At 36.2% G+C, this 15,652-nt stretch overlaps 1 protein-coding gene and 1 long non-coding RNA gene across 3 annotated transcripts in view; one reads left to right on the top strand and one right to left on the bottom strand.

The window, feature by feature from the left end:
* Positions 1-1,163: 1,163 nt before the first annotated feature.
* Positions 1,164-15,652, bottom strand: part of LOC139979947 (uncharacterized) — a 111,842-nt gene continuing 97,353 nt past the window's right edge. For both annotated transcript variants that reach the window (XR_011797408.1, XR_011797409.1), the window contains one exon: positions 1,164-1,227. This is a non-coding gene — a long non-coding RNA (uncharacterized lncRNA). The remainder of the gene's footprint in view (positions 1,228-15,652) is intronic.
* The window catches only part of LOC139979943 (glycine receptor subunit alpha-2-like), a 20,395-nt gene continuing 11,275 nt past the window's right edge, over positions 6,533-15,652 (top strand). Inside the window, exons 1-5 of the mRNA XM_071991200.1 lie at positions 6,533-6,881; positions 12,065-12,144; positions 13,029-13,096; positions 14,168-14,385; positions 14,899-14,981. Of these exons, the coding sequence (XP_071847301.1) occupies positions 6,793-6,881; positions 12,065-12,144; positions 13,029-13,096; positions 14,168-14,385; positions 14,899-14,981 (538 nt within the window). The 5' untranslated portion in view covers positions 6,533-6,792. The remainder of the gene's footprint in view (positions 6,882-12,064; positions 12,145-13,028; positions 13,097-14,167; positions 14,386-14,898; positions 14,982-15,652) is intronic.

The raw sequence follows: 15,652 nt of genomic DNA, 5'->3' as shown, positions 1-15,652 counted from the left end.
GATATTACAGGTTATGTAGCGGAATGATTGCAAGTACATGGTATCCATCGAGGAATGTTCTAGTTTCACGACAGCCGATACTCATAGCTGGTACAGCAACTATACTGTTCATTTCCTACAACCGTGCATCAGTAATTACTAATTTGTGGTCGTAAAACGGTAAACATATGTTACAGATGGCACTGTAACTAAACAAATTCAAAGCTGTTAACTTGTTCCCATGTAAGACAAAGAACTGCGCGACTGGACCATTAGTCTATAAATATGAGAATGCCTACGAGATGAAGTAAAGGAGGTACGGTACCGCTTGATTCCAGTTCACACCTCTCTTTAAATGACGCCAATTCGTCATGTCGAGAACGAAGAAAGGCCATGTTCGGCTATATCCATAGGCCTACTTATAGCATAAAACTACTAGATACGATTTCATTTTAGAATCGCGTATTAATGAACTCGCACTAAATAGTTGATTCAGCAACTATAGTTCATGTCCTACAACCGTGCATCAGTAATTACTACTATGTGTTCGTAACACGTTAACATACATGTGTTACAGGACATGAACAGTAGTTACTGTACCAGCTATGAGTATCGGGTGTTCACGACGAACATCTCTGGTGTTTATTTCCTATACCTCTATGGCTTGATTAAGAATTGTCATTAAACACTCAGGATACAGCGAAGTCATCCGCAAGTGTCTTGGAATGTATTTTATAATGCGAACACCGTCTATCGAGGTTGCTACATTAGGCTATAAACAAAAACAATGCGGTCTGCTCTTTATTTACTATATTCAACCTTCTTATTCTTTTACTTGTTAACAGTCTTCAAACTGAGTGGTTCAGTGCAGGGGTCACGTGATCCTTTCCCAACAATACCAGAAAGCAAAACATCATTGACCTGCAAATATTCCTGAAAACAATATATGTCAAAGGACTTGAGAAAACCCGCTGTTGCTAGGCAACGTGATTATCATCGTCAAGGATACTGACAACATTCTCAAAAAATCTTCTTAAAATTATAAACATCAACATGAAGTAATAACCTAAGTAAGTTAGTAGTCAGTTAAGAAGTTAGTTAAGAAAGTCATTCCAACGACTTACCTGACTTCTATATCATAAGGCCTTCCTCAGTCACGGCTGTCACACCTTCTATCACGGCTGTCCCACCTTCTGTCTGTCACGTTAGTACAACACTTTGGATGGCGGTCTCAGCATGCCTTTGTGTCTGTAAACATGACAATAAAGCGTTCTGATTGGGTCATAAATATGCAAATTATACAATGATAGCATGTCAAGACCAATTTTCAACTAATGTCCATAAGTGTATATCCTCCGAAACCATTGCGCAAAGCGATACTTTTTTTGGTCAGGTTTTCGAAGTTTGTTTTTTACAAGGTTTAATTGTGACATTAAAAATATTGATCTGTATATATAATACCGATTTTTGGGTGAATGAAACAAACTATATATATATATATATATATATATATATATATATATACCATGGAAATTGAAGTAGAGAGAATGACGTCATGCGACATTTACTTAAGCCTACCATCTGGCTAGTGGCGCTTTGCTTGTACGGCAAGAAAGTCCCGGCGCGTAATACAAACACTACGTCTTTGACATAACTAGAGTGATAAAGTTGACATAAATCACTCGAAATGGTGATATCGTGTGCCGAATTTGGGTGCCAAAATCGTCTAAAATGTGTCAGTGGACTGTATTTTCACAGGTAATTCTTAGGAAGCGATAGAAGAAGCAATAACATAGGAATCTAATTACTTTACTAGTGTCGTCTGATCAGCTGCTTTATTGTTATTCACTTGACCCTGGATATAGTTAGCCTAGGCCTCTAGACTGGCTACGGCTGTCCTTTCTCATGCGATATGACTAAAGCCTAATGACAAAAAAGTTATTTCCACCTCATTTTACTTAAAACTGTATCCCTAACGATAGATCCACATGCCAGAATAACATGGTATGACGGTTATGGATGTTCGGGCTCATCACTAACAATTTAATACTAGGAAAATAGGCTACTACCCACTTTGCAACATTAACATTAAACTGAGAACTGAATGCACATATTAATATGGAAGTAATACACAAAAGTATAGGTGTGTGTGGGAAGGGGGTGGGGACGAGAGAGGGAAGGTTGAATTTTTCAGGGACAACTATGACACTATTTGAGTGGACCACTAAAATAATGCAAGCAAGAAAACTGTTCGCCATGTGCCTCTCAGATACCGGAAATGACAATTTTCAGACATTAATAGTTACACCACTTACTGGATTCATTAGAGGCGGAAAAAAAGTTTTCAAAGTTGGTTCTTAATTCAGGAGTATAGTAAATACCACTTTGGTCGCCATAACATGTCTCTATTGTGAAAAGTACACCTAATTCCTTCAAGAGAGCGGGTAAAATCAAATTCGATTTGAGAATTTTTGCCGAACATTTTCGACGAATATTTGAAATTGAGACCACATGTCGACATTACAATTACATATATAGAGATTGTCTTCTCTGTGGATAACTATATAGATCAACGTTTGGGGTATGGGGTATAAATAGAGCTATTTATGATTCCGGGTGTGAAAAAAAGTAGTCTATGTCGTGCCACTTCACCCCCCCCCCTCCTCGGGAGTCTAAACGGGCGAACACAGGCGTCATTTCGGGAGTCCCCGTTTTCGGGGGTTCTTTTCGGGAATGTTATCTGATCCCACAACTTTTTTTATTTCTTATTTATTTTTAATTATTATTAATTATATTTTAAAGCGGGCACCCGTTTTTCACACGAGGTCGCATCGATATTGTTATCATTAATATAGCAAGGAGTTTAATTAATTATTTAATTACACATATACATGTTGTCTATTATTCGGGGGCCGTTTCGTCGGACCCAAGGTCATTCAAGATGAAAGAGATTGAAGATAGAAAGCAATCAAAATACCTATTGGAAACTTTTGTTTTTTCTTTTGGCATGCCTGCGTGCGTTTATAATATATCAAAGCCGGTGACGCTGTTGGAAATGCACTTGATTTCTCTGCTTTTAGAGGGTCAAAATGTCTGGTGGATTTAAATGTTCAAATTCTCACAAGCACGTTGTGGCCGGTTGGGACGTTTGGACTAGCGCCCAAAAGCATGGAGGGCTGCCGGAGCCGCCTGGTAAAAACTCGCATACTGGGACAGAGTGTTACAGAGACTTTTCACCGAAACCTGCCGGGTACCGTTTAGACCTGAGAGGCTGCTGCGGTTAGTGCAATATATATAAGTGGGACGTCATAAACCACGTTCATGATTAGGAGAAGGTGGAGTGGCCGACAGACGAGGAGGAGCGGAAGGCGAGGGTGCGAGGAACGGTCCCAGACCCATTTAATCAGCACGTTTCGCAAAGGTTCTCCAACGTGCAAAACCTGCATGGATTTCTGCTAAGATTAGCCTCCTACCTGACGTACCGAACCACCAACAAGCGACGAATTCAACGGCTCATTTTAGGGCCACCAAATATTCCAGAAAGAGCAGGCTATTCTTCTCCGTTAAACATGCAGTCTATGTGTTTGTGTTTATTTTTATTGATTTGTATTTACCTATACTATTATTGTATACTATTGATTTTACGTACACTTTTATAATTATATAAATAGGCCTAGGCCTATATATATATAATTTAACAAGTATAGTCTTATGGATACCTATATATTACTCTTACAGGCTAAAACGAAGGCTTCCGAAAACGGCCCGAAAAACAGGAGACGACCCCCGAAAAACGGGTGCCTGCGGCTCCCAGAGGGGCATTCCCAACATAACGATGACATCATATCATCTAGTCGCGTTACAACTCGTTTTGCTTCAATCTCTTTCATCTTGAAGGACCTTGGCTCCGACGCATGGTATCTGCTAGATACATCTAACACTCCCGATAAGCGCCTTTGTTTAGTGCCGCTTGACAGTTACATTATTAAAGAAAGTTGTTTGGGACAGTTCACGTATAGGGAAGTATTAATTCTGGATATTAATTATAGTGCATTGGCAGGTCTTTCAACTATTGCTGGTTTGGTACTATGACTTCATTAGCAAACGGGAACACTAGGATCCTAGCTTGTACGTGTATATATCCTTGCTGAGAGTGGGGGAGTAGGGAAGGCCAGGGTAGGGGGGGTACCAACTGAAAGTCTTTGGTACCCCTACATGGCTTCTCCGTCTGATGTATCTTCCAGTTAAATGCTCACTTCTCCATACAATTTACCATCCCCTCCCCTCCCCTCCCCTCCCCTCCCCCACCCCTGCTCTCTTGAAAAATGAGGTTATTGCAGCCACTCCTCACAAAGTTCAATAAAGAGATTATTATACTGTTAAGATCACTTAAGTGTTTGCTATTTGTTGGATCTATAGAGCTGCACTTAGGCCTGTGCAACGTACAGAAGTATTACAGGCGATACATTTCAATGAGCATTCCATAATGTGCTAAAATGGATGTCAAAAAAAATCAGTTTATGTTATTCCTTTTTAACTTTTAATCCGTACCTTACTTGACAAATTTCCCAACGGTGCATTATACAGTTAAATCTATTTTGCTGCACATATTTTGCTTCCATTCTTTTAAATCATACCATCTCGAAGGACATATTACTTGATTATAAAGCGAGAAATTAATATCATTTCATTTGGTCACCTTGGGAATTGCAGCTGCATGGTTTTTTTGATCAGCCATTATATATTATTGATCTAAAATATCCTTCAAAGAATTTGTCATAAACTTGAAACCCAAGATGGAACTTCTATTTTTCTCCTATAAATTATTCATGCTTATAATGTTACAAATACCTCTGCTTTGCTAATGTACGCGACGGGCAGGTGTGCTATGGCTAGCTTAGTTGTGGAGTACATCCTTAGCTGTACTCCGTTGTGTATATTAGATGAGCGCTCGTTAACAGGGTTATTACAATTATTACAATTATAACATTAACATTCATCGTTTAGTTCATAAATAAGGAAAAAATACACGAAAGTCAAAACAGACGAAATAACGTGATCACCAAACAAGATACTTAAAGGATCATACCAGACTTATATACTTTAATGGAGGAAATTATATTTCGATGTTGGTAGACTATCATATAACAACACTCACATTATATCTATATATATGTATATACATATATATATATATATATATATATATATATATATATATATGTATATATATATATATATATATATATATAAATATATATATATAAATATATATGTTTATATATATATATATATATATATATATATATATATATATATATATATATATCCGTTAGCACAGCAGAAGTTTGTAATTATCTCTACTTCATTTCATATGCCGTCTTGAAAAAGTAAGCATAATTCGTTCAAGTTTGCCCACTCTATAGTTTCAAAAGCTGAAAGCGTTATGATTTTTTAATTTTTTTTTATAACAACTGAAATAAATTTACTGATTCAATGCATTTTTTGTTCTAGAAAACGGATGCACGGTATTTAATAAGCTCTCAAGACTAGTTTCTATTTATGGTTATAATTTTCATATCCATCCATTTCCCCAGCTTTAAATGTAAATCTTCTACTGATATATAATAAGATTGTGCTATTATTACTTCATTCCTCATAGCCTGGTGAAGAAGATTGACATTTAGTTCGGTACTACCGCCCTATATCAGTATTAGGCTAAACACTAATTACAAAATGTGCGCAAAAGTCCTCGTCAACAGACACACACGAACACGCAAATAAACATTTTATGTCGAGAGTTACAGAAAGTTACTTAGCTTTCACAGCCAGTGAAAGTTTTAAGCACTTTTCGGGTGTTTCCAAGTGATACGGGTTCTAAAAGAACAACTGGCCAATCGAAGACGGCCTTTCGCATCTTCTTTACGAAACACTAATTGTAATACCCTTCTCGATGGCCCTTTCAACTAAATTTCCTGAGATGTACCGGTATTGTATACCAGCTGAAATCAGAAATTGAATTATTATGTTACCCTTACTATGCATGGAACCGAGATAATATACTTACTACCAGTAATTATGTCTACTCTATATGTGCAGCTATGCAGGCGTCATTGCAGGGAACATATTCCCTCGCTGTTTTTCGAAAGTAAACAGTGTCTTTTGACACACACTTACACACATACATATATATATACACACATACAGACATGAACTTTTAGCAGTGCAAGTTTCAATCCTATATCACATCTCGTGTAGTAGAATTTAATTTGCAAGATCAAGGGAAACTCTATATATATGTCAGGCGGAATAAACACGTACGGAGGCATTGATGACTCGGTCGAGAACATCCATAACAGTATGTGCTACTTAGTGCTACCGTGGAGAACTGAACCGTAGCGAAGTGAAATTTATAAAGCAATAGAACCATATTCCTGAATTTTGGAAACAAAGTTTGATTCATGCATGCATGTATGAACCAGCGATATACTATTTATCATATAACGTGACTCGTACATGGTACTACGAAAGGACTACAATCACCATGTAACTGACATTCTCTGAAGTAATTTTATCGATTTGCTTCTCTTGAAAAAAGTTCACTGACTTTTATTTACTATTTAGACCTCGTTGTTAGTCCATCGATTAGAAAATGCGGCCCAGTGGACGATGTTGACGATCGATCATTAAGAGGTACTGGACGAAACGAAACTATGACCCCCTCTTTGTGATCGGGGATGCACCTCTCAGTATCACCGGTGGACTCGTTTGAGCAACTTGAGCCATAAAAAGCAAATATCTGCGATTGACACAATGAAAGGAACTATCCCGTTCGTGTTCCTCATACAATGCCTTATTATCTTTCATTACTGTGGGGAAATTAGTGGAGAATCGACTACAATGTAAGTATTTTGATTTCCTCATTTTTTCTTTCGTTACACTAGTGAGTTTTTTTTAAACATGAAAACTTTGTACTCTTAACTTAGTCACTTTGCCTATTATTATCCGTAACTTAAAAACGTGTGAAATATTTAACAATAAGCTTTTGTTATCTGCAATTCTGAGGTTATATTCTGTATCTTCTATGATATTAAATATTCTTTAATCCATATATTTATGACGTAAGTCAACGATGTAAGGCCAGGTGAGAGACTGTCCTCATTCTATTTTCAATTTTTATTGAAAATGGTGCAAGGGGGTGCTATCTGTCATTTCACCCCCCCCCCCCCTTTTCCCTCCGATTTGGCTAAAATCAATTTAGTGAGCTAAATGACAAGGGTAACACAAAGCACCCACGTGGGACAACCTTTTGCAGAAGTATTAATATTATTTGTTTTAGATAAAAGTTAAAGAACTGTTGATATTGTCAGTACAAAAAAATGATAACCAACATCGCCATGGCAGTGATTTAAGACAAATTTCTCTCTTTATGACTCAAATAAATCAAACTTCTATCATTGGCTAAATAATTCATATAACTTACATACTGGTATGTATTAAGCCGTTAGGAATAAACTTAATTTATTTCACAGTATGATAATGTATATCGTTCTTAAAAAACATCTTTGACACTCTTAACCATAAAGTAATCAATGGATCTATTTTTAATCTTGCTTAGTGTGTCCCACCTTTTGGTAGGGTCGTGGTAATCAATAAGCCGCTTCGCGGGCATTCCATTAACTTGTCATCCTTCTTTCTCTCGTAGGGAGGTCTGTTTTTGAAAACAATACCACTTAAACTTAGTTCAATAAATGGTCTTCATTGTCCCTTACATGTAATTGTAACACTTATACCATTAATACTTAACAAAGGGAATATTGATTATGAGTAACCTTGGTAACCCATTGAATAACATAAGACCAGGTTAAATCTCTCACCGATAGAAAAGAATGTTTAGAATCGGAAAAGAAAACCAGAACAGAGGTTACCTTTACCCCTCCCAACCCCAACCCCACCCCCCTCACAAAATACACACCACATTCTCCGCTACATCCAATCTGTACTCTTTAGGTAAATTGATATTTTTATTTTAAACAAATGCTCAAACTTCTCAGACTAACGAGAGGAACTTTAGGGAAATCTAACAAACGCGAGAGTATGAAGTGTCCATAAAAGCAAATATTTAAATATTGTACGATATCTGAATGTCGTATACAGAAGTATTGAAGGTTATGTTGTCTGTATACATAAGCGTTTATGGTTGCAGACGGATGAATATTGCTTGATATGTTCATAATGCAAAACTCCTGGAGAGAATTGTCTGAGAATTTAATTCATGTTTGTTATGAAATTGCTCTCCACGAAAAAAATTATTCAGTCGGTTCGTGTTTGTCTCGCAACGAGATATCTGTTGATTTATGTTCCAAAAATCAACGTCACTATACTCAAAACTATGCTAATTAATTTTTCATTCCATAATTCCATTTAATTGCAATTCCGGAGGTGAACTTGTCAATTTTCACTGACAGGTGTCAAGTAAAGGGGAATTTATCCTTCATCAATTGAGGATTGTAGCCTATAATATATGGTAGAAAATAAGAACTATTGTAGATGTGTCTATATTTATGTATGTTTATATATGTATATATTGAAAAGAATATTTGTGTACGTATATATATGTATATTTAAGTATGTATATATATATTTATATTTATGTATGTACGTATATATATATATATATATATATATATATATATATATATATATATATATATATATATGATTTAATGTGCATCTGTTTGATTAATTGATGAATACTCAGAATTTTTTATAATAAATCCTTCAACTCAGCCATCAAACGAATAGTATTGCCTGTAGCACAAACGAAAGACTGCAGGCCGAATTACCAACATGCATGCAGCTACGGTTAAATTTAATTTACCCTATTCCTCTACTGATATTCCCCCCCCCCAACTTTAAAGTAAGGACTGCTGTCACGTGATCATAACAAAGTTATAACAATTGGTGTGTCTATTATTTTCAAATGATCTGATACTATGAACAAGAACCTGTTGTCATCATCTTGAACATATCCGATATAAATTCTTTAAAATGTCATTGTTTTTCCAGGCTAACGGTGGTCATGTCGCCCCTCCACGGAAAAACACCCTCTCCTTTAGTTCATTATTGTGTCGTAATTAAGCCCGTATGTGGTTTAAGGGACAATAATTGTGCTTATGGAGTGTGAGGGCAGGTGCGAGTGGATAAAACCATGCAGGGGTCAAAAGAAAGTTGCCTGAATATATCAAAGTCACCTCAAAGTGGATGTGATATAGCCTAATTTTTGTTGTTGAAAGCGATTACTCGACAACTCGAATGACATTGATCAAGGGCTTTGCTCCGATCGAGTATTCTTTGCGCAGAGCAATACATCCATCGTACAGACTATATGTGTGTATATGGTTTCTACGATATTCGCGTAGTATTTCTAGACTTCATGACTTCATGGTCGACCGTTAATTAAACCAACTGACACAGGGGAATTATAAGTATTGTCATGATTTCGTGACGAGATAACGTCATGTTAGACGCGCTCGTGACTCCTAATATTACGGTTATCCCACTACTCTACATTGTAACAAGTTTGTGTTGCGATATCATCTATTCTCCTTCCTCTCGACAACTGTTTTTTTATTTATATTTTAAACTGAAACATGAGCCATTCTATATCGAAGTCTCACCCCTTTTAAGGTCCTCGCACCACTTAAGATGCGAATATATATGAAAGCGAGTTCTTTTGAACCAATCGGAAACCTCTCTGACCCCAACGATAGCTAAATCGAGTATGATATGTTTCGTATAAAAATAGGTATTCCCATGTCGAATTTAACATGGAAATTATTCACGTGGGCCGATCATAACAACATCGAAGGAATAATGGATATTTTCTCGGGGAATTGAAAAAAAAAACTGCATGTGTGACACTTATGCCTGCAACGTCATTGCGGCTGTAAAAGAGGCATCTCGGGTGATGGTCCTAAAATGTACAGTCTACGGAAGCAAAGTTAACTTAGTAAAATACGGTGAAATGAATAGAGGCTACCCGGCGTACGACACATACATATACAAGTCAAAACAATATGTGCATTGTATTTGATCAGATACAAACTTTTTTTTTTCTTCTTCACGTATGGTAACATGATACATTATCACATATGAACACTTTTGACAACGACAATCTTTTTTTTTAAACGACTTAACTCAACAGTTAGCTTAAAATGTCGAAAAGAAGCCTCAGTGAATAAAAGAATCGTGTTGGCACACGCATATTGAAAGTCCCTAGGCTGCACTATAGCCTTTTGCAAAACGAACGCAAATGTCTCAGGCTACATAAATTATAAAGCTTCCTTCATACAAAATTCAGCGATCGAGCTAGCATTTCCTTGCATCACAGACGAGGCTCTCTCAAAGGATTTAGGTATATAGAGGCATGTGTTCAGGATATCAAATATTACACAAAATTGTGTAGTTCCCATGTACTCAATTTTTAGCATATATATATATATATATATATATATATATATATATATATATATATATATAATATAATATATATATATTATTGCAAATGCGTCGATCGACATTTAAAGTCAATAAATTGCATGGAATTTCAAGACAATAGCCCCCCCCCCCCCCCTCCGCCCATACCCTCAATAGCGACTTAAACCTGTGATATATCGAAATAAATGTCTCAGTATCATGTATAATGGAGGGCCTGGGAGGATACATTATACGATACAATGGCTTTAACTGCGGCAAGAGACCTATGTTAAACACTTCTATCTATAAACACGTCAGCGTGCTGTCCAACTGTCGTCAAAATTGTCATATTGTGTGTTTTTTGATGATCGTCCACCTTAGAGCGATATGCTGTGATATGAGACAACTTAAAGTAGCTAAATCACACATTTTGGTATGTCACGTCTCTTCGGCCATGAAAACACACTTGGGGCAAATACTGTATTGTCAGGACGGTGTACCAGTACAATCAAAACGACTGTCTGGAGACTATCGTGTGGGAGCATATACGCATACTGCGTCTTATTAATTTCCCACAGACTAAGGCCTTAAAGAAGAATATGTGAATATGAGAATATATGGAACCCTATGTTGTAAGTTTCTTGCATTTTTATGTCAAAAACATGATAAGACCTCGAGCCAGTTTTTACTTACGAAAACAAAGAAAGAAAACATGGCGTTTTTGCTAGTATAATGCAGGTATAACAGAGAAATGTTTTTTCCCCTTTACAGTCTTAGGCTAATTTGCATATAATAGACAGACCTGACTTACTACTCAGATTAACTGACCCAGACGAACCGTATGAAATTTATATACAATTTTACGTCTTTTTTTATCAGTTTTCATGCAATATGACTCCAAATATAGTTAGGACAAAATACAACAAAGCAGGAAAAATTTCCCTAGATATCCTAATAGCAACAGTGGCAGTCCCCCCCCCCCCATTACCACAGTGTCATTAACGCTCTCCAAAAGTTTGCAGTTGGACATATATTCTCCGGTCACATGACCTGAACTTATGCTTATGCATTTTTTTTTATTATTCTTAGTTTTGGGCCCCATACAGACACTCTGCACATGAGTCATACTCGCTGTGATGCTATAATTTATCCATATATTCCAATGATCCATATATAATATATCCAATATATTATATTATGATCCATATATTATATATCCAATATATTATATTATTATCAATATATCAAATATCCAATAAAATATGATCCATATATTAATTATCCAATATATTATATTATGATCCATATATCATATATCCAATATAATATGATCCATATATTATATATCCAATATATATGATTATGATCCATATATTATATATCCAATATATTTGATTATGATCCATATATTATATATCCAATATATTTGATTATGATCCATATATCATATATCCAATATAATATGATCCATGTATTATATATCCATTGCAATATATTATATTATGATCCATATAAATATATAAAATATCCAATGATATATATATATATATATATATATATATCAATGCCAAGTTAAATTATAAATGATTCTTGTTATATTTACCAGAGTACCAGCAGAAAATGTGACCATACTGCTGGATTCCCTTCTGGAAGGCTACGATAAGCGATTGCGACCTAATTATGGAGGTACGTATGTATATACACTACAGCTTAGTATATAATTAATGTGTCATGCATGACCGTAATTATATAGCATCCTATCGCACACAGCTGACCCACTTCCGTCCCCGATATAATCATCTCTTCAATATACTTCAATATAGCTGTAGATATCTCAAGGAGGTGCTTATCATTCTTTCTTCAAAATCTACATACCTAGCTTATTTTTTTTTTATCAAGGGGGCTTCATTCATATCTTGGTGAAAGAGATATCATATATTCTTCAGTCCATCACCTCTAAGTTAGTGGAGGCGGCGGAGGAGGGCCCCATTCAGGGATCACAACACAAACGTCGAAGGACACCTTGTTGGGACAAGCGACTTTGATTTGAGGATAAATAATAACCGCGAAATCGAAGTCGAAACGTCCAGACAATATATAACCGTGTGTGCATTCTGTACCAAAAATTCCAGTATTTGAATGCTTTTCAACAATAGATCATTTTAAATTACGATTTCTCTTTTCAATTTGTCTGCAAAAGGCCACTTTATAATATCATTTTTGTTTCTTTCTCAAGAAAAGGTCATTTGTTTTGCATAACTAAAGGGCCATTTTTTTTTACAAAAGTTGAAAAAGTGTACTTTATATTATCAAGATAGGGCACTTCTAATTTATAATAAAGGGGAACTTTTGAAGATTTCTACAGTGGCTGGGCACGTAACCCCCCCCCCCTCCCCATTAAAACTAATATTACAATTGTCTTTGTGTCGAAATGTTAAATGGCTAGTAAAATTGGTGACCTACAAGGGGAAAGGGATTTCTTCAACTATCGTTAAAATCTATGCGAATCTTTACATATTTTAATAAATAATATAATTAATAAAATGACATATTTTTTATCTTCATTTCAGGTCAATCAATTGACATTGATGTCAGTATGCTGATTTACAGTTTTGGTCCGATCACCGAATCAAAAATGGTAAAATATGAGCTTTCCATTTTGTGCCAATTTATTGGATTATTCTCGTGATTGAGGCTTCTTAATTGGACAGACCAAATTATTTCGACGTGTATCTAATTAAGTGAGAGGGATGGCGGAGACGGAGATAGGGGGGGGGGGAGGGGTGCGTCTAAAATACATTCTGCAAAGGAACACATTTCACGTTGAGGGTGTCTTAATACAGTAAGAAGCTTCTTTTTTTAGCTTGATTTATCATTTTACAGGAAGAGCGTTACTGGTAATTTGGATCGTTTTTGTTATTAAAATATATTTAATACTGATGTCAAAATTCGGACATACATTACTTTCGATGGGTGTTTTTCGTATATTTTCAAAATATTAAATTATTCTATCAGTTAATGACCACACGTTGGAATTGTATGTAATCGACATACAGAGCAAGATATGTGGTTTTTACAGCTTATGATCAAAGTACAAACAACTATGCCATAGCATACCAGACAATGCCACACCATACTATTCAATACAATACAATACAATACCATACCATTCCAAACCACCAAATTATATAACACCAGAGCAGACCTGACCTGACCACGCCAGACCTGACGAGACCAGACCAGACCAAACCAGATCATACCATACCATAACATACCATACCAAACAATAAGACAGCACTATACCAGACGTGACGAGACGATACAAAACAAGGCATACCATTCCGTACCATAAAATACCAGACCAGACCTGGCCACGAGAGACCTGACCAGATCAGACCAAATCAGACCAGACCAGATCAGACCAGACCATACCATACCAAACCAAACCATACCATACCAAACCATGCAAGACCAGATCTGACCAGACCATTCCTGACCACGCCAGAACTGACGAGACCAGACCAAACCATTCCAAACCGTACCATATAAGACCACACCTGTCCAGAACACACCTGAACAGAACATGTATATCATTCCAATCAAACCATACCATATAATACCAACCACACCATGCCAGACCAGACTTTTCCAGCCGAAAACAGACCGTACCTTACCACCAAATAACAGTGAGTTTTTATTCATCGGTTAGGAATATACCATGGATATGTACTTCAGGCAAGAATGGCTCGACCCCCGACTAACTTTCAATCAAGACGTTGTGCTATATCTGACGTCAGAAATGAGTAGCCGGCTCTGGGTCCCTGATACTTACTTCATCAATGAGAAAGCAGCTAAATACCACGAAATAACTTCAAAGAATTCTCTCTTAAGAATCTCCAGAGACGGAAAACTTCTTTACAGTACAAGGTAAGTCATGTTTCCTTATAACTAATATCTCAAAGGAGAGGGAACACCCCCCTCCCCACTTAGACAAAATTCCCACTAACCCCTCCCTAGATGAAAAGCTTGTACGAGCACGTTATGCATGATAGGCCAACGATAAGTGAATGGTTGGGTTCATGTGTCGCTTAAGTCAGAAATAACAGAAAAGAAATTAGCATAATACGGTACGAAAGTACATATATATTCCTCTGAAATGAATAACATCACATCTATTAGATTGAATTTTGTGTGTTTACAATTTGATTTATAAAGCTTATTAATTGTCTGTTATACATTGAGCACAAAAATTACGCATATTAATAAATCAAACTAATTTTAGCTCATTTTAAAGAAAGTTTTTGAAAACGAAATATGCGAATGTAGAATGACGGATCATTAGCCGAATTTATCCCTCATTATTGATTCAAAGTTTCATTGAGTAACATTATCAAAGACTTAACCAAGTTTTTTTTTTTTTTTGTCTTTCGTTACTTTTAGACTTACTATGACTGCAAGCTGTTCCATGGACTTGAAACTTTTCCCATTCGACAAACAAAACTGCAAATTAACATTGGAAAGTTGTAAGTATTTAAAAAACAATATGGTAATTTGTGTTTCCATGGTAACATCTCTACAATGAATATCTCTTTATAAATAATATTTAATTTAGACTCCCAACCCACCCCGACCTCTCCAACCTCTTGAAAAGCATATTTTGATTAATCTCTGTCTACTGGTCGCTCCATTTGGCATTGAAGACTCGCCCCAAACCGCGTTCCGCGCTTTGAAAAAAATTAACTTTCCGTTGCTTGCAAGTGAAGTTTTCTTCTTGTCGCTACAAAATGCAGACAGTAATGAAACGTGATACCTTGTTATCTCTTTTATCTAGACCTGAGATGTCCATGGCTGCTATGTACACCGTGTTGTGGGTATTGACCGTAGCTGTATGTATTGACTGTACACTAGTGTTTAATTACAGACGGTAGCAAGCTGAGTGTGTATTTTCTGGGATCGATGGTGTTGTCTAAAACTTCTGTTACACCTCATTCGAAACTAGGTCAGATTACCGACATGAGACGTGTCTTTGTGCGCGAGTCTTCACACCCTTTAAATGATGAGAACAAATATTGTGGTCACATTTTGCCTGAATCTGTCAGTTTAAAAGAAATCATGCTAAGAAAGTCCTAATTGATAATCATTTTTTTCAAATTTCATGCAGATTATTTTGAGACTGATTGAGTCTGTTTAATAC

This window comes from Apostichopus japonicus, chromosome 14 (assembly GCF_037975245.1).
Source record: "Apostichopus japonicus isolate 1M-3 chromosome 14, ASM3797524v1, whole genome shotgun sequence".
In the NCBI taxonomy this organism is placed as follows: domain Eukaryota; kingdom Metazoa; phylum Echinodermata; class Holothuroidea; order Aspidochirotida; family Stichopodidae; genus Apostichopus; species Apostichopus japonicus.
Note: the sequence above shows the minus strand (reverse complement) of the source record. Positions and strands in the feature narration are given on the sequence as shown.